The sequence below is a fragment of the Acomys russatus genome, chromosome 9, assembly GCF_903995435.1.
Source record: "Acomys russatus chromosome 9, mAcoRus1.1, whole genome shotgun sequence".
NCBI lineage: Eukaryota > Metazoa > Chordata > Mammalia > Rodentia > Muridae > Acomys > Acomys russatus.
Genome location: NC_067145.1, coordinates 8,014,096 through 8,041,082, shown reverse-complemented (window position 1 = coordinate 8,041,082; position 26,987 = coordinate 8,014,096). Strand labels below are relative to the sequence as shown.

Genomic DNA, 26,987 nt, shown 5'->3' with positions numbered 1-26,987 from the left:
ACCCTGAATGAATCACACATCTCCTTCAATGATGGGGTCTATTTTGCCACCAAATAACAATGAATGAAGCCAAGTGAGGGGCATCAGATGCACAATTAAATTTTGCAAAATACTAAAATGAGGCAGAGGTGGCCAGAAGACGGGGCGATTCATATATAATTCAAACTATATACAGTTATCAGTGGAATGCAGCCCATCCCAAACGGCTTTGTGAAACAATTGGACCTTTATGATTTTAATAGCTAAAATTATATCAGCTGTAATCATACAATAGATTTACATAGGAAGCAAAATCCAGGGGGCATTTTATATTATGTATTTACTGTGCTGTTTCAATTTAAAAATAATTTTGCTAAGTATACATCTCAACTGAGGTCTATGTATAAAATGTCCTAAGAGATACAGATGTTTACCTTTGGTGAGTTGAAGGCCTTGTTGTGACTTGTCAGAACTGTAGGCGGAACACCAGGTGAGTATGCACATGTGGGAAAACTCGATCTGAGGTAATCCAGAAGCTGTGCATGGGGTGGCTGGAGCTACTCTGAAAGTCAAAGTACACCGGAAACCCACAACAGGGGACAGTGAGAATGGCAACAGGGAGTGGAGTGCCAATGTGGCAGTGAGGTTGGTTAAAACAGAAAGAGGAAGGCCTCTCGTACCAGCAGAATCCTGCGTACATACAAAAAGAAATAGCCACCCACCATTTTGTAGAACAAAAGCAAATTATTAGCGTGGGAAAGTACAAACTGCAGAAAACCAGAAGTCAATAGAAGAAAAAGCTACTCGTTCACATGAGAAAAAGGAAACCTTCCATTTGACAGTTACTTGGTAAATGCAGCTACAACAGCCCATAGCACTTCATTGGTGTTGGCCTTCAGACACTCCACTTCTGGGTCTAAGTCGAGAAGCTGCCGGACTCTCTTGGTGGCTAAATCATACTGCTCGTCCAGAAGAGGAGCAAAAGCATTCTCCAAAACATCCGAGGCATGGGCTAGGTAAATGAGGGCCAGCAAGCGCTTGTCCATTCGGTGAGGGTCATTTACCCATTTGTCAAGAACAGCTTCTTGTACCTTTTTGATGAGGCGCTGCTTAATGTTGTTATTGGTGAGAGGATGTGTCGTCATGTCAAACAGGAGGAAGTTCTGTTTCTCTGTGGTCAGCACACCCTTTTCTACCAGGTTTTTGGCTAATCGTTCCCGTACATTTCTTAACTGATAATGCAATTTTAATGGATTCCATGTCTCACCTAGATAAGAACATTCCAGAAGTTAGGAATGGAGAGTATGATTTGTTGAATTACAACAAAAATATATATACTATTAGATAAGCCACATCCCCCTAGACCATGAAGCCCAAATCTGGATCTCTGGGTTCTAGGCTCCCAACACACTCTCAGGCACAGCATCCACTTCCTTTTGAGATGGCAAAGTACTTTTCTAAACTAGAACACATTAAAACTCAATCACCAGCTCCTTTATTCAATATAAAGACTCTAAGGCTGGACTTTGGAACACTTAGAGAATCAACCTCAAGTTATATCTAAGCTGAATTATTGAAGTCAGTAAAATGGAGCTATTAAACTTAAAAGGTACTTAAATTTTCAGTTCCTCAGCTTTACAAGCCACATTTTAAGTAGCAACAGCCATAAATGGCTGGCCATTAACTACTAGACAGCACAGAACACTGTTATTATCCCAGGAAAGAGTAGTGGACTGTAGCGCCCTGGAATATATTGCTGTTCAGATGGCCACAGAAACTATTTTACTTGTATCACTAAGAGTACAAAATATCCTTGACAGGAGCTCAGTGCTCAAGAGTACATAATGCTCACACAGAGGATCAGAGTTCGATTCCCAGCACCCATATCAGTGAGTTGCCTCACAGCCACCTGTAACTCCGATTTCCAGGAGGAAACAATGTCATTGACCTCTGCAGCACACATGGTGCACATGCATACACTCAGGGCACTCAGACATATAAAATAAAGACTATCCTGGACAGCAAAGAATCTTCACTATTATTAGAAATATGGGGGAAATAAATTTAAAGTGACTTTTCAGATATTGGTCATAAAGCATTCTGAAACTATGACTCTTGGGCAAATCTAATGAGCCTCAGGACTGCCCCACGTACACTACCTGGAGGCATACCCTAGGGGACAGAGCAGGAATGACGCAGCAGTCACCCTACCCAGTCTGAAGTCAGAGATCAAGACAGCTAAAGTAGCTGAAAGGTGCAAGACTGTAGTCTAAAGACCTGTGCAGTATTCTCGAGTCTCAGACAACTAAGCCACAGAAGTTGAAGTGAGAAGCTACAGAGCTAAAAGCAAAAAGACAAATACCAGAAAGCTGAACAATGCCTGAGTTTTCAGAGATGAGAGGAAAACCTGAACACCACCCAGCCTGAGGTGAAAGGCCTTAAAGTAAGAGCATCTAGGACACAGGAGACCCAGAAAGACCACGTGGAAACTACTCTAGACTGTACCACCCAAGCTTTAAAGCATGTTGGTCCACAAGTAACTCAGATGTCTGTCTTCCAAAGCCAAAGTCAGGGCTGCCCTTCCCCCTGGGGAGAGGTGGAAAGGAGACAATAATGAGGATGAACTCAGGGCCCCCACTTCAAAGTTCAGCACTTAATCTAATATTCACAATGCTGAGTATTCAATATTGTTAATAACAAAACACATTACATTTGCAAAGAAGAAAATGTGCCTGCAAACTAATGAGGAATGGAAATAGCCAACCAAATCAGCCATGAACAAGAAGTAGCAAAAATGAGAAAACCAGCAGACAAGGACTTTAAAGAGAGCGAGTATAGCACCTACACAACTTAAAGGAAATGTGCACAAAGCAAAGGAAAATTGGAATTCTCTGGGACAGCCTTTTGTTATATTATTTGTTATGACTATATGTGTGCACATGTGTGTGACTCATGCCTCAAATGTGGAGGTCAGAGAACAACATGCAGAAGTCAGGTCTGTCTTTCCATCATGTGGAGTCAATCCCAAGTTCAGGTCATCATGCCTGTCAGTAAGTGCTTTACCCACTGGCCTGTGGAACAGCCACTGAAATTCTGCAATTTACAATGGAAAAGGAATTCAGGTATATGATAAAGGGCTGGCACTATGAATGACTAGTAGTTAAGGACATTTTACATAATTGAATTTTTTTCAAATAAAATATTAAAACAAATCAGTGTCTTCAAGCATGTGTGGGCTTGTGCGTGCATGCACGTATGCATGCATGTGTGTGTGTGAAATCTTTATAATATAATTTACTGGCTAGAATAAAATGGGAATGTGGCCCTAAGAACAAAATGAGGCATTAGAAATGATTTAGTGGGCAGTGATGGCACATATCTTTAATCCCAGCACTCAGGAGGCAGAGGCAGGTGGATCCCTGTGAGTTTGAGGCCAGCCTGGTCTACAATGCGAGTCTACGACAGCCAAAGCTACACAGAGAAACCCTGTCTCAAAACAAAACAAAACAAAACAAAGAAAGAAAGAAAAGAAAAAAAAAAGAAAAGAAAAGAAAAGAAATGATTCAGTACTAAGGACTGTCTCTAAGAAAGGTACAGGCGAATGGGCACACAAGTTACATCTAGACTTCCAGAAAGAGTAAAACATCCTAAGAACAGAAGAAACAGCACTGATGATGACCTTTCCAAAGGTGTATGACTTCCACCTTCAACTGTACAATCCACTGTCTCTCAAGAGCCTACTTACCACCTGACAGTTTAGGTTTGGGTTCTTACTCTGTTTCCTAAAGCCAGTGCAGGAAAGCTAACAACCCTAAGCTAGAATCAGACAAGATGAAGTAGCTGACTTTGGAGAATTCAAAGTAATACAACTTAAAGAGGATAGCCACATTTATGTAAATACTTATTTTCCTTTAATTCTACAATTAACTAACTATGCATATACTAACCTGTAAGCTATCAAAGTACTATCCCCCAGCAACACTAGCTACTTAGGTTATTACTGTCAGATACAATTATGTTTTCACAGAGCTACAGTACAACACAACTGTGTCCCAACAGTCTGCTAGCGAGGACAGGTCTCACACTCTAGACACCTTTGTGGCCACCTACTTCAAACACTGAACTCAGGCGAGCAAGCGCCCTTATCTGCTGAGCCATCTCACTAGTCCCTTCTAATCCTTCTGAAAAGGCACATTTCCTTCTCTGTGTGTAATTTTTACCCTTTAAATGTCTAATCCAAGGACTTCTTCCTTCTTTAATATCTAAAAGTTTCCTCAGAGGAGCCAAAAATATTAAATTATTAGACACACTTAGGTGATCTTAAATATATTTTAAGATCCCTTCCATTTGCAAATTCACAGCACTGATGTCAGTACCATGTAACCCTGACATTCAGACAGTGCACCACATCCTTTTCTGTTGCTGATATTTCTACAGTGCAAGGCAGGAGTCAAATCCAGAGCTCTGACATTCTAGATCCTAAGGACTATAACACTGATAAAGACAACTTTGAAACAGCTGAAATTTTCAAAGGAAAAAAAAAAAAAAGTTTTAGCCTCCAAGCTGGCTACAGACCTATACACTTTAAAATTTTATAAAAATGGGAGAGCAGTAGGATGGCTCAGTGAGCAAAGCCACTTGCAGCCAAGCATAACAATCTCAATTCCATCCCTGGGACTCACATTGTGGAAGGAGAGAACTGACTCTTGCATATTGATTGTCCTCTGACCTTTGCCCCTGTGCCAGAGCAAGCTCACCATCACCCCCTCACCACCCCTATTAAAATAAAAGTGATAAAAATCTTTATTATTTGGCAAGCTGCACTGCAGTCTGGTATATCTGCTCAATAGGAAGCAAGTGGCTATTTTCCTTTTCTGTTTCCCAGGGCCTCACACACAGTACGAAGCACTCCATCACTGAGCTCCAACTACAACTCCCACTACTAGCAATGTGCTTTGTTTTCTCTTCCTCCTAAGCTGGACCCACTCTTTCATGCCATTCCTAATGTATACCTAATAATAATATGTGCTATAAAGCAACATTCTGGCATCTATAGCCAATCTAAAAGCATAGGATATTGTTTAAATATCTGCCTCGTGACTTGTGATCTAACCCAATGGACATCCTACTATATTTCAATACTTGAGGAAAAAGTTTTTTTGTTTTTTTCTTTTTTGGTTTTTTGAGACAGGGTTTCTCTGTGTAGCCTTGGCTGTCCTGGACTCACTTTGGGAGAAAGCTTATAGACCTCGCCATTTCTTCAATGCTCACTCCAGTGAGAAGAGTCCAACAGCAACTCAAGTTGAAAACCAAGTTCAGTCACCACTTACACTTGTAAGAGTTAGTCAGTTCACAGCCATATAATGTTAACTAGTTAAGTATACAACCACCTTAACTTATCAACCCAACCCCTTAGGCCAATACTAGTTTGGGGTATATGCATTGCCAAAGGCAATCAGGTGATCAAGACACCAACCACCAGATAGAATGAGCCCAATGAGCCACTGGTACATGTAATAAATGATCAAGAGACAGTTTATGGTTTATGAGGACATCCTCACAGCTTGGCCCACTCTAAACAAAGAAAACTGTACCAATGATTTTTATAAAGAATGGTCGGGCCAGGCGTGGTGGCACACGCCTTTAATCCCAGCACTCAGGAGGCAGAGGCAGGTGGATCACTGTGGGTTCGAAGCCAGCCTGGTCTACAAAGTGAGTCTAGGACAGCCAAGGCTACACAAAGAGACCCTGTCTCAAAAAAAAAAAAAAAAAAAAAAAAAAGAATGATTGGATACAAGCATGTGGTACAGGCTTTTAATCCTAGCACTTAGGCAGCAAAGGCAGGTGGATCTCTCTGAGTTGGAGTTCAGCCTGTATAGTGAGAAGATCTTGACTCAAAACAAACAAGCAAGCACCTGAAGGAAGAATGTCCAGCTTATTCAGTATCTTGTCTGTCATGTGAAAGGAGATAAGACTTTATATATATATATATAATCCCACCAGCACGACGTTTCCATACGTAACTAAACAAACTTCTCTAAACAGGACTCAATGTTTACTTTTTAATACATCAGCTTACCACTAAGTAACTCAATCCAGTTCTGGACTGTCTCTGGAGGCTGAGTCTCCTTAACATGCTTTAGAGCTTCATCAAGAAGAACATCCCCTGTTGGAGCATCCGATTTACAGATCACCTAAAACACAAGAGGTCAGAAAAGATCCACTGGTACCTTCTTGTCACAAACTCGTTACATGAAAAACACGTAAGTACGTAAACATTTCATGCTCAGAGACCTTATACTTACTATAATTCCATTTGATGCTGAACCTTGAGCTATTAAGTACAGAACTTCATTCATTGAAACATTCTTAGGCAAAGAAAGACTCCATTATATGGAAGAATTCAATATACTAAAGGCATTTCACATAAGCAACAAAACTAATTTTCTCAATGAATGTTATTAAATTACAAAATTAAGAAATAGCTCCCATGAGCTTATGCTCAGTAAAAGATATGAAGGGGAAATATAGTTTCAGGAATAACAAAGACGTTTTTTAAATTGCCACTGGTAAGACAAGCAGTGGTTTGATTATATAAAATGACTCAATCTCCAGCACCAAGTAGATGAGGATCAGAGATGAGGGTGTGGGGCTGGTAAGGACAGGCTCTCTAAATCACCTATACTGGGTTACAATGTCAAAAGGGGCTGAGACACAGCTCAGGACTTAGGCACACTGGCTGTTCTTCCAGGACTCGGGTGTGTTGCCAGTACTCACACAGCAGCTCGCCTGTAACTCCAGTTTCAGGGGATCCAATGTCTTCTGGCCTTTACAGTTGCAGCATGCATGTGGTACATACACATATACACAAATAGAACCCCCAGACACATAAAATAAAATAAATAAACCTCAAAGGCAAGAAAAAGTGGAAAATAGCAGGGGGGGGGGGGCAGGGGCGGTAGGAAATGAGCTTAATATTGTCACGCTACTCAGCTACCCTGGGTTCCCGCGGGCTTCACTCATTTATCTCCCAAGCAATACATTTCTAGTTGAAATTCTGTAGTACCAAAATTCAGCCTATTACAGTACCTTAGACTGGCTATTAAAAATGTTGTGAAATTTAACAATTTTACTTTTAAAATATAACTGTTCTCTTATTTTTCTTCAAAAAAGTGTCCTTCTTTTTTTTGCTCAATTTCACAAAAGATTAAAATATATAAGGTCTTAATCCTCAGCATTATACAAGCGAAATATATAACCATAACGCCACCACAAATCTAGCTTTAAGAATTTAAAAAAATAAAATTTTAAACACTGGGTTTAATCCAGTATAGCCAAAATTAGTCCATAATAGATGTTTGAAGGCTGAGACATCTAGTATGTTCACCACTGCTGTTTTTTAAAACCCAGTATGTTTTTACAGCATAGCTCAGTTTATCAAAGTGACATGATTACAACACTGGGCAGTGCAGATTCAGAAACATCATTCAGAACACTCACTCTATGGTGCTTAGTTAGACCAGGGTTCACAGCGGAAAAGGACTTGAGGAGAAAAGAACCCTGTGCCTGTGATATTGTAGCCGTGTGACCTACTTCCTTCTGCTCCCTCCATCCTCTCTTCACTGGCCAGAATCTGGCCTCATCATCCACCTTGCTTCTGAGCCAAGTGTTCTACTAGGGTCAGAACCTGGCTATGGGGAGATAATTTTTCTTCTAAGTTCAGCTCTAACCCTTTCTCACATGTGTCATTTCCTCCACTACCTTTGACAGGATTCTAGCCCACAAGTCTGACCATCTATTCACTTGTAATTCTTCTGAGTAGAGGCCCTGAACATTTTTAATGCTTTAAGAATACTTTTATTTATTCTTTGATAATTTCATAGCAATGTACAATGTAACTTGATCATCTCCAACCCAAATTCTCCACGTTCTCTCCCCACCAACAGCTCTCCTCCTGTCACCTTCACACACACACACACACACACACACACACACACACACACACACACATACACACACACACACACACAAACACACACACACACACACTTTTAAATAAGCCACTCCTACTGTTGCTTGTACGCACATGGGTGTTAGGTCATCCATTAGAGTGTGGACAGCCTATCAGTAGCCACACACACACACACACACACAACCTTCCCCAGCCATCAGCTGCTCCTCAGCTGGGGGTGAAGCCTCATGAGAACACTCCAGTCCACACTGGGGCACTGAATGGCTTCACCTTGTACAGCTAAGCACAGCTGCTGTGAGCCTATGAGCACATGAGGGCAACACTTTCAGTCCCATGTTCCATACTGAGCTCGTCAGCAGGCAGATCTTACTACATTTCAATGCTCCTGCTCAAAACCAGTCAAAGATTCAAACAAGTGGGCTGGAGAGATGGCTCAAGGTTAAAAACACTGGTCCTGAGTTCAATTCCCAGCAACCACATGGTGCTCACAACCATCTATGATGAGGTCTGGTGCCCTCTCCTGGCACGCATGCACACATTCAGGCAGAATACTGTATAAATAATAAATATATATATAAGTCTTTAAAAAAAAATTTTTTTCAAACAAGTTCTAAATTCCTTTAAAACTTTCAAGAATATGTGTGACTTCAAACAAATATGCTCTACTTCAATAAATCCTTGCTAACTCCAATCTGAAGCCACGGTGACTTGTAGAGAGAAACAACCTGAGTAGGCTGTTATTGTAGTTATCAATAAAATATATACACAGATGAGTAATTTAGGAACTTTTCATTAGAGTCCTGACCTAAAGCAAAAAGAGTAAGGAAAAAGATAAAAAACAAGACCTCCAAGGAAATGCATTATATAGATTAAAGATTTCAAAAAGGCCTTGAGGGTTTAACAGAAAATATTAGATTCATAAAACAAGCAACCCTGTGGGAGCTATAATCTTATAACAGAGAGGCCCAAGGTCAGTTGTGCAGCAGTAATATGACACGAGGCAGGCCATGAGGACAGATGTGGACAGAAGCTAAGGAGCAAGAGTAAAACAACCAAAAGCTGAAAAGGTACAAACAGATTCTCCCTTAGAGCCTTCAAAAACCAACACAATGCCAGACGTGGTGCACGCCAGCACTTGGGAGGCAGAGGCAGGTGGACTGATGAGTTCAAGGCTAGCCTAGTCCACAAAGCAAGTCCAGGGCAGCCAAGGCTACCCAAAGAAGAAACCCTGTCTCAAAAAATAAAAAACCAACATGATTACATCCACTAAGGCTATGGTCATTTGTTAACATGAACTTAAAATGAACTGATGACAGAGCCAGAAGTGGTGGCACATGCCTTTAATTCCAGCACTCAGGAAGCAAAGGCAGGAGGATCTGTGAGTTTGAGGCCAGCCTAGTTTATATACCAAACTCCAACTCAGACAGGACCTCAGAGAGAGAATCTGTCTTTAAAAATAAAACAAAAAAACTAAAATAGTTGGCTTCCAGGGAGAGACCAAGGAAAAACAGCTACATTTGGTAGTTAACTATACGCATTATCTTAACTAAACCACAATTACTTTAAATTTTAACCTGTTAAATCATATGGAGTATTTTTGCAACAACATTACCTACAGCACATGACATAGTAAGCCACTACAGCGAGGGAACAAGTTTCTCCTGACCATAACTGTATTCCAAAGTCTAGCACAGTGCATGATATACTTAAATACTGAATACACAACCGAAAACTAAACAGACGATTACCAGTCCATGACTCTTGCTCAGGAACAACACAAAACTTACTCGTTTCTAAAATTATTTTTATTTTATGTGCATTGGTGTTTTGCCTGCATGTATGTCTGCATGTCAGATCCCCTGCCAAGCGGAGTTACAGAGAGCTGTGAGCTGCCTATGGGTGCTAGGAATTTAACCCCAGGTCCTCCAGAAGAGCAGCCAGTGCTCTTAACCACTGAGCCATCTCCCCAGCCCCCAAAACGGACTCTTGCTAGCTTACTCTTTTTGCTTTAGGTCAGGACTCTAATGAAAAGTTCCTAAATTACTCATCTCATCTATGTATATATTTTATTGATAACTACAATAACAGCCTACTCAGGTTGTTTCTCTCCACAAGTCACCATGGCTTCAGACTAATATAATATTGTATTGTTTTATGATACAGTTCTCCAAAACAGTAATTTTTAAAAATTATTCCAATGCCAGCACAGCTGTCTTAACAGTAAATTACTAAATTGACTTTAGAAATGGCATGAGAGACTATTTCTATGGTGTTGGCCTATAATATCAGCAGTTCAGGGAGTGAGTTAGGAGAATCTAAATTCAAAGCCAGCCTAAGCTATACACCTAGACCCTGACTCCACTAGACAAACATGGCCATGTCACCTGACCCACCCAGTACTAAGCTCAAACCCAGAGCCCACCCCCACCCTGCACACACCAGGGAAGCACTCACTGTGAGCTGCATTCACTCCAACCCAGCATAGAGCTTACATTACTTCCTGCATGTAAAGTTCGTCAGCACATTAATGGCTTTCCTTCTTATAAAATTATCGTTTCTTGTTTTATCAGTCAGACAGTGTTCAGAGTAAGAAATGAAGGCATGATGGGCTGGAGAGATGGCTCAGAGGTTAAGAGCACTGACTGCTCATCCAGAGGTCCTGAGTTCAATTCCCAGCAACCACATGGTGGCTCACAACCATCAATAATGTGATCTGATGCCCTCTTCTGGCCTGCAGGTGTACATGCAGACAGAACACTGTATACATAATAAATAAATCTTTTTTAAAAAGAAATAAAGAAAAGAAAGAAATGAAGGCACGAGCTTGTAATCTTAGTGTTCTGGAGATGGAGATGGGAGGCCCTCTAAGGTCAAAGGCAGCATGGTAAGCTCCAGGTCAGCCTTGGTTAAAAAGTGAAGACTCTGTCTTAAAAAAACAAACTGCGTGCCTGGCATGATGGTGCACGCCTTTAATCCCAGCACTCAGGAGGCAAAGGTAGGGGGAATCGCTGTGAGTTCCAGGCCAGCCTGGAATACAAAGGGAATAGCCAAGGCTACAGAGCACTTAGAAACCCTGTCTTGAAAAACAAACAAATGTTTGGCCTAACATTTAGATTTATAAATATAATACAATTACTAAATTGGTTTTGAAATACCATGTCCAAAGCATAAGAATAGAAAAGAAACAATCTTCAATATTTGAGGCTGGGTCTGAATTTAAAATCCAAAACCTAAAACCGGGTGTGGTAGCACATGCCTTTAATCACAGCACTGGGCAGCAGAGGCAGGCGGATCACTGTGAGTTCGAGGCCAGCCTGATCCACAAAGCTAGTTCAGGACAGTCAAGGCTACACAGAGAAACTCAGTCTCGAAAAAACAAACAAAAAACAAAACAACAACAACAAAATCCAAAACCTAGCATATACATTTCTGTTCTACTACAGAAGTACCTACAAACACCTTCACCATGGGAATAAGTATAAAGTCAATCACAGTCTTCCACCAAAAAAGATTAATTTCCGATGAGTAACTGAGTTCCACAAACTGGATTTTTGTTTTGTTTTGTTTTGTTTTTACAAGACAAAGTTGACAGGGTTTCTCTGGGGAGTCCTGGCTATCTTGGAACTCTCTTTCATAAACCAGGCTGGCCTTGAATTCAGAGATCTGCCTGCCTCTGCCTTCCGAGTGCTGGGATTAAAGGTGTACGTCACCAATGCCAGGCTCAAGACTGAATTTTTAAAAGTTTCAAGGTTTTCAAACTTACTTCAAACTTTTTCAGAAGCAAATAAAGTTAGGCATTTTCTTAAGATGCAATGGACATCGATCCTAACAGTAAGTGATATCTGTTGCATATGCAAAGAACCAGAAAAACCAAGAATGCAATCCAATTATGACAATTTTAAACTATTTAAGTATTTAAAGCTATTAGAAATAGCCGGGTGTGGTGGCGCACACCTTTTATCCCAGCACTCGGGAGGCAGAGGCAGATGGATCATTGTGAGTTCAAGGTCAGCCTGGTCTACAAAGCGAGTCCAGGACAGCCAAGGCTACACAGAGAAACTCTGTCTCAAAAAAAAAAAAAAAAAAAAAGAAAAAGAAAAAGAAAAAAAGAAAAAAGAAAAGAAAAAGAAATAGTCCTCATCTATATAGAACAAATTCTTGTAAAGGAGTATTATTTAGAAGTCCTCTTACCTTTCTTGTTAAAAGGCTTTTTCTTCTCATTCCACAAGCCTCTAATTGTAACCTTCCTCTCAAGGCTAGCTCAATTAACATACAGCCACGTAATCCAGATGATATGCAGTCATTCCAAAATGATGTATAACCCTATTGAAAAAGAATAAAGAAAACAAAACAGCTAATTTACCTTAAGTCATAAGTAGAAATATCTTTAGCCAAAGCCACACGTCTTTTTATAACAAAACACTAAAAATGCACTATTAGTATATTGCTAACATAGGATCTGGGGCAGGGATTTTTTTTTTAAGCAGCATATTCTTTCATATAAACAAAGAAGAACTTTAGAGGTTAAGCTGGGCAAAACAATACATACCTATAATTATAGTGTTGGGATATGGAGGTATTCTAATTGCTCAAGAGTTCAAAGTCAGGCATGGAGAGATGGCTCAGAGATTAAAAGTACTTAATGCCCTTACATAGAACTAGAGTTCCCAGCACCCACATGGTGGTTCACAACTGTCTGTCACTGCAGTTCCCAGGGACTCAATGCCCTCTTCTGGACTCCTTGAGCACCAGACATATGTTGCAAGATATTTGATCACACTCTGAACCCCAAATTGTATTGTTTACTGAAAAACCTGATTCTACTCAGTCCTGGCACACACCTTTAATCCAAGACGTTTCTGCTTGAGTATTGTAAACAGGATTAAATAAAGTTAATCCTAGGTCAAGAGATGGAGCAAGCAGCCAATTAATAGGGAGTGAACATAGGAAAAAACGAGCAAGTCAAGAAGACAGACACACAGGAAGTAGAAGGGGGGGACATTAAGTTTGAGGGTTTTTGGAGAAGCTGTGGGGAAGGAGGTTTCCTTTTCTGCTGAGGAAGGTCAGCTAGGTGCTTTCTCTGTCTCTCTGAGCTAGCATGCTTTCACCCCAGCATCTGACTTCTGGGTTTTTATTGGTAGAACTGAACGTTTGAGATTTTGTTAAGAAATAAACAGGCATACATACAGGTAGTGCAGACATACATGAAAACAAAACAGCCATACACACAAATTAAACTAAAATGTTTTAATAAATAAAAATCCAGGCTAGGCATAGTGGCTCATACCTCCAGCATTCAAGGCAGCCTGGGCTACACAGGGAAGGCTTCCTGGTACTTTAGCCAGGTCAAAGTGATCAGCCAGGATTTAAGAGGATGGCTGACCATCAGAGTTCATGGAGCTTCACTAATGATATGGGGACTTAAGTGCAACTCCCAAGATACCACTTTTAATGAGAACTTTTGGAAGAGCAGCATTTAGGTAAAAGGAACTATAGGGTGATAAGCAAAACTACAGTTTTGTCGGGCACTGTGACCTACCAATCCCAAAACTTGGGAGGCAGAAGCAGGTAGATCTCTGATCTACACAGTGAGATCCAGGACAGCCAGAGGTACGTAACAGTGAGACTTGTCTAAAACTAAGTAAATAACTAGGTTTTTAAAAAATAATTATTATTTAAAAAGCCAATTTCAATGTGAAATCAAGGAGGCAGACTAGCTTTGAGATTTGCTAAAATGAAAAGACTGTAAGAAACTAAGCAACATGTTTATTAAAAAACAGTAATCGATAGAAATCAAGATCTGAAGAAATTAAAGACTTAGAAAGCCTGGGAATTGATTCCACATGAAACTAACAGCTGTGTGGTTCTCAAAAGCCTGAAGATACAGATGGGGTTCTTGCAAGGAAAACCAAAGTGTAGACAGCATACACTTCATGAAGTAGGGTGGGTGTGGTGAGCACACCGGTCTGAAAATGCCAGCTAGACAGTTTAGCAGTGTACCTTTGATGGCAGATAACAGGGCTGAATACGAATGTCCCCACTGTTCTCATGCTATGAGTCACCCAGCGATATCAGCAGAACATGCTCTTTACTACAGAGTTCAGAATTACATTTAATGAAAAAAATGAATTAGCTCACATGGGAAAGTAGATGAAGAAAAAGAACAATTATATGCCAAAGTTTATGGGACTTATCTGAAATATACAGGATCAGTGAAGCTAAGAGAAACATCAAGCAACGGAGTACCCAGTGCCTTGATAACCTCTTAATAAACCCATATCTCAAAAACATGATCAGAAATTACTGGGGGAAGGTTTTTTTTTTTTTAAGTTGCATAAACTGACCCAAAACAACAGTGGGAGTAATATGACTGACCAGATAACAATGCCACATTAGATTAAGTAGGCTAGAGACAAAGCAGACCAGGAGAGTGCCAGTCATCTGCAATCAACCTCAGCCAGCCCAGTTCTCTAGTGAATCCACGACACAACAGAGTGTAAACAAGTTAGCAGGGGAACTGCTCAGAGTCAAGAGTTTAAAGGAAAACTTGACCTTGTTTCTCTAAAGAACAATTACAGGAGCCCAGTGGAGGACTACATACTCATAGCATGTTTATGTGTGTGTCAGCAGAAATCTTTCCTATCTAGCACAGCAAGTGAGCCACTTTTAATGAGGTAGCCAAGAACCTATGAGAAAGACTAGTAAAAAACTGGCAGTATCAAGCAGCTCCATCTTTAGCTCAAGAGGCAGAAGTAACTAGCTGTGTTTGCATACAGGGTGAGAGAATAGAGGATCGAGGTGGTACCCAACTCTTACTCCTGGAAGCAAAACAAAGCATGAGGACCAGGGGCTGTAAGACAGTGCCCCTCGCCTCACCCATCATGTATGTACGAGACAACTCCAACCTGAGTTCAGTCAGAGGACTGAACAACCTGAGGCATTCCAATTTCAAAATTAGTCCCTTTGCCCTAAAAAGTAATATCAGCAAGGGGAGACATTCCAAGATAAAGTAAGCGGGTTATGTACTGCCCTCCAACACACAGGTATCTAGAATGGCATGGGTCCAAAATAGAACAAAACATACTACAGAGTGTGCCAGAGAGACCCTAATATACTGTCAGGTCAGGTAAGATGGCCTTCAAAGTCCCAGCATATGCAGCTCACTACACTGCCCAGCTCTCTTCTCTCTAACAGAGAGCTAGCTAGCTGCTAAGCTAGTGGACTGCAGCATCCTCTGTTGCTGTGGGTCCTCTGGGTCCCAGCCAGAACCAAACTGCCAACCATCAGGGCAGACCTCATAGTTTTGTGTAAAACTCAAATGAAACTTGCTCAACCATGTTCATAGCAGCCTTATTCATAATAGCCAGAACATGGAAACAGCCTAAATGTCCATCAGTAGAAGAGTGGATAAAGAAACTATGGTACATATACACTATGGAATACTACTCAGCTATTAAAAACAAGGAATTCCCGAAATTTGTGGATAAATGGATTGAGCTAGAAATGATCATAATGAGTGAGTCAACCCAGAAGCAGAAAGAGTCAAATGGTATATACTCACTTATATCTGCATAATAGCCCAAGGGGCATGTCCCACGAAAGCCTTCACTTACCAGGAAACTGGGACAGAGGGGAGGACATCCTATTGGGACTCTAGATGAGAGAAGCATGGGAGAATAGCAAAGTAGAAGGATCCAGAGGGTCCTAGAAACCTACAAGAAGAACATTATGATAGGCAGATTTGGGCCCAGGGGTCCCGCTCAAACTAAGGCACCAGCCAAGGACAATACAGGCGGTAAACTTTAAACCCCTACCCAGATCTAGCCAATGGTCAGAACATTCTCCACAGTTGAGTGGAGAGTGGGATATGACTTTCTCACGTACTCTGGTGCCTCACATTTGACCATGTCCCCTGGAGGGGGAGACCTGGTGGCACTCAGAGGAAGGACAGCAGATTACCAAGAAGAGACTTGATACCCTATGAGTATATACAGAGGGAGGTAATCCCCCTCAGAAACAGTCATAGGAGAGGGGAATAAGGGGAAAATGGGAGGGAGGGAAGAATGGGAGGATACAAGGGAAGGGATAACCATTGAGATGTAACAAGAATAAATTAATTTTTAAAAAAAAGAAAAATAAATAAAATGCACATTTCCTAAACTTAAAAAAAAAAACAAAACAAAAACTCAAGTGAAACAGGTCTTTATCATTCCGTGCACCATTCAGTCAGGAAGTCCAGCAGAAAGAATGAACAAATGAGGCAAGGGGACATACTCCAAAGAAACAATCTTCCCCACCACTGGCAGTTTCAAGGTTAACATCTGGAGGCAAGACTGAACTACACATCTAGGAACACCCCATCCCAGTTTGTCAGTAACGACCATCACTGGTGTGGATCTCCAACTGCCTGCTCTCTTTCCCCTCAAGTGGTCTGGCTTGCATGGGAAAGGGGGCATTGTTTACTGGGCCCTCCAAAGTGTCAATAAGGAGAAGCCCTCCCAAGTGGGGTGAAGAGCTACACTACTTAGTCCTAATCTCTTGAGGAGAAACTTGAGTTAGCCACTCACAATGGAATACAGGGTAAACATACTCTGAAGGTTTACTAAGAGAGATACAACAACCAGATGTTCTAAGATTTTTCATGTATTATACAAACAGATACAATATGGAAAAAGTCCTTGATCCATATTTTACATAAGATACAAAAATAAGATAAATATGCCCTGAATTTATAATGATATAGAAACATAAATACAGGTTTTGTATAGTACTCCTAGCACTCAGGAGGCAGAGGCAAGCTCAGCTCTGTGAGTTCAAGGCCAGCCTCGTCTACATAGAAAATTACAGGCAGGGCAGGGCTACAGAGTGAGACCTTGTCTCAATTTTAAACAAAGAACAGGGAGGGATTTAAAAAAAAAAAAAAAAGAAATGCAAATCTTTTGACACAGTTCTATAGACCTTAAGCTATATTACAGAGTACCATGCATAGAAAAACTTATGTACAAAGACACTGATCTTGCCACTTATAACCAAACAGTAACAATCATGACAAAGCCTAAAAGTAAATAAATTCAGTATTTGCCAAACTTTTTGACATTGGACCACTTTTATTTACTGTATGCATGTCAGAATATTGTATGTAACTTTCTAGGAACCAGGCTTTAAATCCAAGTAGAGAAGAGCTGAGCAAACAGTACCATGGTTAAGAGCACATGCTGCTCTTCCAGAGAACATGAATTTGATCCCCAGTATCAAGCCACTCACAACTGCCTATAACTCCAGTTCCAAGAGTATCCAATGCCTGGAGCCTCCCAAAGGTACCTGCACTCAATGTATATTAACAACAGAGACACACATTTAAAAATAAGGGCCAGGTGTGGGGTACCTTCTTTAATCACAGCAGAATACGGTGGATCTCTGTGACTCTGAGGCTACCCTGGTCTAATAGCAAATTCTAAGTCAGCCAAAGTTACAAAATGAAACTTTCAAAAAATAAGTAGCCTTTATTCTCTGTCCTAGCTCTTCTGCCTTGGCCTCTTACCCCCCCTAAAATGTATGCCCACTCCAAGATCACCTCTACAGTCTCCTTGGTGTCTGTAGTGATACTAAACTGACAGACACAGATCAGAGCCTCAGCATCCTCTGACCTCACTCATCCCTAGCCACAGCTTCCAAACCAGCCAACACCATTTCAAGGGTCATCAAGACAGCAGTCAAGTTCACTGAGATGGGGGCTGCCTGCCACAGTTGGGTGGGTGGCTCTCAGGCTGATTTGGGGACTGTTTAGGGGAACCTCAAATCACAGCTCTTCTACTCACATCTGGATTTTCTTCAGAAGCAATGAGTTCTTTTGCCTAATGTTAGCCTTTGTCATCATATCCAGAAGCAGCTGTCTCCATTTCCATCTCCCATAGTTCTTTCTCTGATATCTCATTGGCTCTCTATGTCCCTTTTTCTGTTACCCTCCACCCCCACCCCAGGAAGTCTGGGGAAAGTGGCTGGCTCCAAGTGTAGTGGATGTAAACATGTTTTTGTTTTGATCCCAAGTGTGGGATATAAAAAGGGCGTTCACTTGAAAAAGACTTGTGAGAGGGCCCATGTTTGTCCACTAGAAGAGGAACTACCTCATGCCGGGGCATGGTTTTTGCCAGCTAATAAATATCCTGGTACAGACTGAAAGGAGATATATATGAGCCCCAAACCAGAAAGTTGGCTTTTTTGGCTTCTGCATCACTTCACATCACGTGGCTGTTAATCACTCCTCCTCAAAACACTCCAGAGAATGCTTTGAGGTTTCTAGGTTTCTGCTGCTGCAGTTGCAGTTGCTTTTGCTGAATTTCTGGTTTGCTGTTTAATGGGTCTGCTGGAATCCTGATGACATTGGCTGAAATCCACCTGAAGAACTCAGTCTACTTCTGTCCCCATTAACCTTCTTGGAAGGGAGTTATATTAAGGCATTTAAAATCCCCAAATAAAGTAGGTTTGTAAATGATCAAAGCCTATATCAAAGTTTGACAGATGGAAGACAAATAAATACTGTATTAATAAGGCAGCATAAATAAATACATGGTTTTAATGATCCCAGTGCAAAGATTATTATAAAATTAGGAAACCACCTGGGCAGTGGTGGTGCAGGCCTTTAATCCGAGTACTAGGAAGAGAGAGAGGATCTCTGTGAGTTCAATGCCAGCCAGGTCTACAGAGAGAGTTCCTGGACACCCAGGGCTATCCAGCGAAACCAATTCATTTTTATGTATGTATGTATGTATGTATGTATGTATGTATGTATGTATGTATACATCATATATACATGTGTGCATGTGTATGCATGTTGATCCCACTTTTTAAGTAGGCGAGAAATAATAATGGCTAAGAGTAATGGCTATCTTCACTTTACACTTTTCTTTATAGATCAGAGAGAAAATGGAACAAGAAAAAGACTGGTTATTATAAGGTAATAATTAAGATACAATCAGTAACATGGTAAGGGTTAATATTAGAAACACTAGAAATTTGTACCTGATATAACTAAGAACCGACTTCCAGTTTCTCAAAGCCAACATAGGCCTCTGAATATAGGGTGTCATCACTAAGCCTGGCTCTTCTCAATCCTTTGGATCTTAACCAAACAACATTTCTTAGAAAGGTCTCTACTGTGCCCAACAACAAATTCACTCTCAGAGTCCTCTCTTTTTTCTTCAGCATAACTATCACAGTTTTTAATTATGTACACACATCTTTGTATATTTATATATCTGTTTTGTGTCAAGCACAAAACAATTACCACAAGTAGAATTTTTAGTGACTAAAGGTCAATTATGGGCTTTAATTCTTCTCAGGTTTTTTGTTTTGTTTTGTTTTAAATTTCTTCCAATACTAAGAAAACACAGAGTGCTACACACACCAGGCAAGAGCCTTCATCATGGAGACACTCTCCCCAGACACTTAAGATTTTTTTTTTCGTGTGTGTGTGTGTGTGTGTGTGTGTGTGTGTGTGTGTGTACAGGTAGCTGAGGAGATTAGAAGAGGGTGTCATATGCCCTGGGACTGGAGCTACAGGGAATGCTGAGCTGGAAACTTAAACTCAGGTCCTCTGGAAAAGCAGCAAAAACACTTTAACTGCTGAGCCATGTTTCTGGTCCCTATTTCTTGTTTTTTGGTAACCTTTATTTTCCTAATACAGACTACTTGTGTGTTGTTTAAAGGCATAGTTCTACTATTCTCGTGCCTTAAGCCCAACACCATCATTTTACTTCCTTTCTCTCATAGCTTAGGAATCTTAGTAATTCTGTGTTGTTGTTGTTTTAATCTTTTAGGCAATCATACGCATGTGGTATAGACATAAATGCTGGTCAAAAAATAAATAAAAATAAATATATAGTCAAGCATGGTGGCTCATGCCTTTAATCCCAGCACTCAGAGGCAGAGGCAGGTGGAGCACTGTGAGTTTGAGACTATCAAAGCTAGTCCTGACAGCCAAGGCTACACAGAGAAACCCTGTCTCTAAACAAACAAACAAATAAATAAATCTTTTAATCTTCACCCAATACTGGCACCAAATTTTGCAAGTTCAGGCCAATGGGGTAAGTGTTTAGAAACCTGATACCCTGAGACCCTCATAATGGAGAGAACTTATTTTCACAAGTTGCAATGTGACTTTTAAATGCACACCATCATGTACACATGCATGCACAAAGAAACAAACAAACTGTAAATGTTTTTAGTAATTCCAAGACCAATGTCTTTGCTGTCTCCAGTGTTTCCACTCCTTTCTACACTCACATCTTTTAAAAGCCTGTTTACAGTATTGTCTTTAAAGCCTGCAACTGCTTCCAATATCAACCCCAGATTTTTTTTAACATCCTGTGCCAATAAAGTCTCATGTTCCTTATTCCATTCATAATCTCCATCATAACTGTTATTTTCACACAATTTTTATTTGCTTTTATAGTTGAGTAAGACTGCTTTTTTTTTTCTTTCATCTAGGTTCTTCTTGTGATTCCCATCTAAAAATGTTTTGTTTCATGTTAAGTAACAGCCTGTACTTCACTGGGCTGAATATCTCCAAGTACAGGGGCACAGAGTGCCTGGAGCCTCAACACCTGAGAGCCTGGCACAGAAAATTCACTTCAACCAAGGAGTCTGGAACCAGCCTGAATTACAGTCTCAAACAGGACATGGTAGACAAGCTAAGAGTACAGTTCCATGGCAGGGACTTACCTAGCAGCATGCTTATTCTGAGTTCAATCCTCAGCAGTGTAAACATTTCTAAGTATGGAAATAAATTTGGGGACTGGGAGATGGCTCAGCGAGTAACACTGCTTACTGTGAAAGCTCAAGGACCTGAGTTCAAATAATATGTAGGATCCACATAAAGCTAGGGATGTCCAGGTATGCCTGTACCTTAGCACAGTGGATCCTGAAAGCTTGGGGACCAGCCAGAGTACAGGCATATACCCCTCACCATTACACACACAAATAACATTAATTCTTTAAATTATTTTAGAGATTATAATACAATTATATCATTTCCTCCTTCCATGTCATCCCATATACCTACTTCCCTTTGCTCTCTTTCAAATTCATGGCTTTTAAAAATTTGTTACTTCCACTATGAATATATACATTAAATTTTTAAAAAGAAATATTGTTAAAGAGTTGTGGACCCCAGAACTAGAGATTGAGCTCAGTTGAGAGATTTGCCTATCCCAAATGTACAACATAAACTGAGGACAGCAGACAGTGCCTGCAATCCCAATACTCCAGAAATGGAAGCAGAAGGATCACAAGTTCATGGACATCCTCAGCACAGAGCTGAAGACCAGCCTGGGCTACCTGAGCCCGTCTCAATAATAAACAGTGTGTGAAAGCATTTGCCACCGAAGACCTGGTAAGTCAAGTTTGATCCCCGGAAACCACATGATAGAAGGAGCGAGCCAACTCCCATGAGTTGTCCTCTGACCTCCATACAGTGCCCTATATACCCCCACACAAATAAATATATAAGATATTTTCTTAAATAACTTTTAGAAGTTGTAGAATCCTGCCCTAACCACCTTCTGTAAAGATTCTGGCCTTGAAAGTAGTAAGGATTATTCTCGTCCCCTAAAAAACAAAGCACCACAAAGAGGAAATAAGATCAAAATATGGGAAGACCTGATTACAAGGGCTAGAAGAGGCAGACACCTCACAAGCTTTTTGTTTTGGAGCCAAAAGGCAAAAGGAAATAAGACTTACTGCCTGCCAACTACACTTGGCACTTTATACAACACAGCTGCCATGACAGTCACTGGTTCTGGAAGTTTGGGGGCTCCTGCTATCTCAGGAGTGAACAGTATTCTGGAGAAGGGAACTAATGGAAACAATCACAGACTGCGCTTCCATCTAGGGAAAAGAAACCAAAAATCCTTCAGGTTTCCAGAGTTCCCAGCCCAGATGGTCTAGGATTACAAGGGAAAAATATTTCTACACACACACACACACACACACACACACACACACACACACACACGGGGCGGGGCACAGACAGGCACAGAGACAAACAACATACACTGAGAGTTTCAGTGAAAAGGCATAGTAGGTAGTAACTGAATAAGTCAAACATTCACTAAGTTATCATGTCCAGGATGGTCACAAACTAACGACAATAATGAAAGCTGGGCTGGGGCAGAGCACTTGCCTGGGGCGCTCAAGGTCAGAGTTTGATCCTCAGCAATGAAAGGGGGAGAGCAAAGAGGAGAGCGAAGATCAAGCATTAGTCAAAAGCAACAGCATTTTTCTTAGCTTAAGTAATATAGCACCCCTTAGAACCTGTAACAGGCTATGTGATAGACAATAAATAGAGGTCTATTTGGCCCAGGAAACTATGAAGTCTAAGAATTCAAAAACATTTAGTCTAGCTCTCCCAACTGGGAGTTGAAAAGCAAGGCTAGAATCGAAAACCATGGTATTTGTGTTAGTTTCTTTGTCAACTTGACACAAACTACAGCCACCAAAGAACAGAAACTGAGAAAAAGTCCCCATAAGATTGGCCTATGAGCAAGCCCGTGGGGTATTTTCGTGATTGATGATTGATATGGATGGGCTCAGCCCACTGTGAGTGGTGCCACCTCCAGCAGGTGGTCTTGGGCTGTATAAGAAAGCAAACTGAGCAAGCCAAGAAGAACAAACCAAGAAGAATAAGGCAGCATTCCGAGTCTTGTGTCCCATCCCACAGGCTCTGCCTAAATTTTCCATCCTGACTTCTCTTCTTGACAGAGTATACTTATGAGCTAAAATAAGCCCTTTCCTCTTCAAGTTGCGTTTAGTGATGGTTCTTCTAGCCCAGCACTTCCCTAGTCTCTAATCTACATCTTCAATTTCCTCTAACGTTGGTATCCCATCATACCAAAACCCTCTGGAGCTCTGTCTCCTATGTAGACAGAATGCTCTTTAAAAGCTAAAAATCTTAGAAACCTCAGCACCTAGCACAGGGAATGACACATGGGTGCCATATTTGGATTAACTGAGAATAAAGCTACCAATTAAACCTGTTTACTCCATTGGTGCTCTCTTTTTCTAGTATGACTCAAAAAATTTAAAAAAAAAAAAAATCACACTAGAAAAAGACAGCACCAATGGGCCAAGAGTAAAACTCAAAGAACCATTTTCAAGCCTGTGGTACACAGGAGCACTGTTCTGAAAAGGTAGACCATCCTTCTAGCCTACTATGCTTTTCCTCAAGCCTCAGGAGGACAACTGACTGGACAAGCCTAGCTTTAACAAAACAAAACAAACAAACAAACAAAAAATAGAAGATCCTTCAAGAAGCCATCCAAGCCAGGCATGGTGGTGCACGCCTTTAATCCCAGCACTCTGGGAGGCAGAGACAGGCGAATCTGTGAATCCAAGGCCAGCCTCGTCTACAAAGTGAGTCCAGGACAGCCAAAGCTACACAGAGAAACTCTGTCTCTAACAAAAAACCAAAACCAAGAAAAAAAAAAAAAAAACAATCTATTGGGCAGTGGTGGCACATGCCTTTAGTCCCAGCATTTGAAGGCAGAGGCCAAAGGATATCTTCGAGTACAAGGCTAGCCTGGTCTACAGAATGAGTTCCAGGGCAGCCAGGGCTACATGGAGAGACTCTGCCTCAAAAATAAATAAGTGAATGGATGAATAAGTAAATAATAAAAAGCATCAATTCGATGGCTAAACACAATGTAGAACCCCACCCTCGCCCCAAGCAAGACAAAATGGGGAAAGTTCATTAATGTGTAACAATAAGGGGCACAAAGTACAATCCCAAACATTTGAAGTAACCTAGCCATTTCCCACCTTTTATGAGAATTCTGAGACTCTCACTCACTAGTATGTAAAGAAAAGGGCTACAAAGCCTCACTTTTTTTTTAAACTGTGTGTGCATATATGATCATGTTGCCCTCGGATAACAACCACCTTGTTTTTCAGACAGGGTCTTAAAGGAGAGATAAACTTGTTTTTTAGGATCCCAAGTGTGGGATCAGAACACTCTTGTGAGAGAACAGGTGAGGTTAATCCACTAAAAATCAAGCAGGAGCTTGATTTTTGCCAGCTGAAAAGATCCCATGAACAGACTCTGGGAGGAGATATAAGTGAGCCCAGAACTGGAGGCAGGCTTTTGGAGACTTTGGATAGTTTTGGCTGTTCATCACTCCACTTCGAGACGCTCCTAGAGAGAACCACTCGAGGGAAGGCTTCTGGGCTCCGGCTCCTGCTGAGGTTCTGGGTTCCAGTTACTCCAGGTTCCAACAGATAAAATCCTGCTGATTACGCCAGGAGAATCGTTCATTGGAACTGATATCCTTACAATTTTTTCACTGTGTTCTTTAATCCTCTTTTCCTATTGTTTTGGTAGGCTCGGTTACTAAGTTGCAATAAAATATATTGGATTAAAAAATTGAGTCTACAGGGTCCCATACTGGTCTGGAGCTTGCTGAATAGGCTTAAGTACCTTGGGAGAAGATAGGAAAACTCCTGACCCTTTAAAAGAGTATAAACATGCCTATGATTTTAGCACTAGGGAAACAGAGGCAGGAAACCAGGAATTGGAAGCCATCCTACACTTTGTACCAAGACCTTGTCTTAAAAAAAAAGGGGGGGAACCTCCCCCCAAAAAGCTGGATTAGTGTATAAGACTAGTTACTAGTATGTATACATACAAGTATACATACACACTAGTATATATACAATCAATGAAAAAACTATACACCAAGAAGCAATGCAAAACCCCTGCCCCACCACAACACCACTTCTTATACTTGCCTACATCTTAAACCCCGCCCCCATAACTTATGAAGTCTACTGATACTTACACAAAATAATCACAAGAGATGGCTTCAATTACCTGGCATCAAAGAACTTCAATTGCTTAAAAACAAAAACATACCTAAATGTTGTGGCATTAAATTTCAAAAACTTCTTCAGGCTATCTTCATGGGAACCAACCACAGCTAAGTAAGTGTTGACAGCTTTAGCTTAAGCATTCGGAGTAACGCCTCTAAAATAAAAGGGACTTTCTCACCATTATTTCCTCAATGTGACAAGACCAAAAGCAAGTTTTCCTCTAGTTTTAGGTTTATGGAGTTGTGTCAATACAGAACCAATATGCTAACCCAGGAACATAGTGTCCATTTTGTTTTTCTTGTATTCCCTGAAAATGTCTCATAATCTGTTTTGTTTCAAAGGAGAGGAGGAGGGAAGGAAAAGGGTGTACTACCAAGAAGCCTACTTTCTAAATAATACTTTCTCAACAAATGCTTTCTAAAATCGCATTACTATGGCACTAACATCTAGCTTTTCATATCAGCACGCTCACACACACACCCCACCTGCCTTCCTCATTATAACTAATTAAACAAGTACTGTGCCCCTTTTACAGCGAGAGGACTACTAAGTGTCTTCAAGCTGAAGGCTATTAAGGCATGTGAACATTTCCACTGAGAATCACTTCCCTGGATAGCAGCTAACATCCCAGGACCCACAAACAGTGCACAGAAAAACTCACCTTTCTACCGCTGCGAAGTTTGAGGCCCTAGAAAATTGTTTTATGGGGATGAACTGAATTTTTTGCCCTCCTTCCTGAATTGTAAAAACTTACTTACAACAAGACCCATCCCTTTCTATCTGACTCTCAAAATGTGCTGTCTAGAGTTTCCACACTGAAACGAAACAAGCTTCCGGGCCACCTCATCACACATGATTTATGAGACATCCAAACCTCTACGTCTTTCAAGATAATCATTTTGTAGACGGATGGGTATGTAATAAAATCAAACGTTTAACTACAAAATCCAGATGTTGAATAGGCACAATCACTATAATTTTTTTTTCAACTTCTACGTGTAAAACCCCTAGATATTTGGTGTGCAAACGACCTTTCCAAAAGTCTATCTAAATCTTTGCGGCCTTTCATCAAATCGCAAACTTGGTATTCCCAGCACTTCACAAACCTTCCCTTAAAATGGCAAAACTGGGGCGACAACGGAGCAACTAACCGCAATACTAACTCACCGCTCGCTCAAACCAAGCTGACCCAAAAAGTTACTTCCTAGGTCTTAGAACAATTTTGTACTGACTTTTTAAACAATACCCGATAAAATAACTTTTGCTAATTCTTAACAGCAAGTCGTAACTGAAGTTTTACATAAAAACAAAAACAAAAACAAAAAAGAGGCCAACAGCAAGAATATCCGTCACTCTTTCCCCCAGGTCTTAAAACCTGCAAAAGCTCAATACTTGGGGGCGATGGTACCACCACCCCCCCCCCCCAGTCTTTGGATCTACTTAAGCCATCTCGGGCTGGAATTGCAATCATTTGCGGAAGAAAGCGAGGAGGAAACGCAAAGACGGCCAAGACCTGGATACGAAGAGTGTGAACAGAGGAAGGAAAAACCCAAGCACCTGGTACCGGGGGGCGGAGGGGGGACACGGGGGGACCTGGAACACAGGGGGCCCCGCCGGGGGAGAGGACGGGGGGGGGGTGCTGACTCCCACACTCTCGGGACAAGTCTGGCGCTCAGGGGCGAGGGGCTCCCGAGCCAGCGGCAGGTGCGGCCTCGGTCGGCGCCCACCTGGGCCCACCTGGAGCCCGCGCCCCGCCGCCGCCCCGCCCGGCCCGCCGCGCCCGCACCTCTCGGTCCTTGAGGCCCAGCAGGAGCACCTCCTCCATCAGGGTCAGCCGCGTTTCCTTGGAGTCGCCCTTGTCGTCGTCGTCCTGCTCGTCGCGGCGGCTCTGCGCCTCGTCCTCGCCGCTGCCGCCGCCGCCTCCCGCCGCCCGCTCCTTGTCGGCGGCGTTCCGTGAGGCCTCGGTGCGCCGCTGCACCAGGCCCGAGCTCCGCTGGGTCAGCGAGGTCATGGCTCCGGCCGAGGAGCCGCGCCGGACAGACAGGGACGCGGCCCCGGCCCCGGGAGCTTCCGTGTTAATTCTCCTCGGAGCTGGGGCGATGGCCGTGGGCTGCGGGGCCGAAGGCAGTCATGGGGAGCCGGGTCTGGGTGAAGCCGGCGGGCCGGGGCGTCGGCG

General features: G+C 41.7%; 1 protein-coding gene across 1 annotated transcript; it reads right to left on the bottom strand.

Annotated features, from left to right (window-relative positions):
- Positions 1–151: 151 nt before the first annotated feature.
- Golph3 (golgi phosphoprotein 3) lies at positions 152–26,865 on the bottom strand. Its single transcript, XM_051150985.1, has 4 exons — positions 26,598–26,865; positions 12,143–12,274; positions 6,059–6,173; positions 152–1,246 (listed from the first exon to the last, which is right to left on the bottom strand). The coding sequence occupies exons 1-4, from the start codon at positions 26,820–26,822 to the stop codon at positions 822–824; spliced, it is 897 nt and encodes a 298-aa protein (XP_051006942.1). The 5' UTR covers positions 26,823–26,865; the 3' UTR covers positions 152–821.
- Positions 26,866–26,987: the final 122 nt, after the last annotated feature.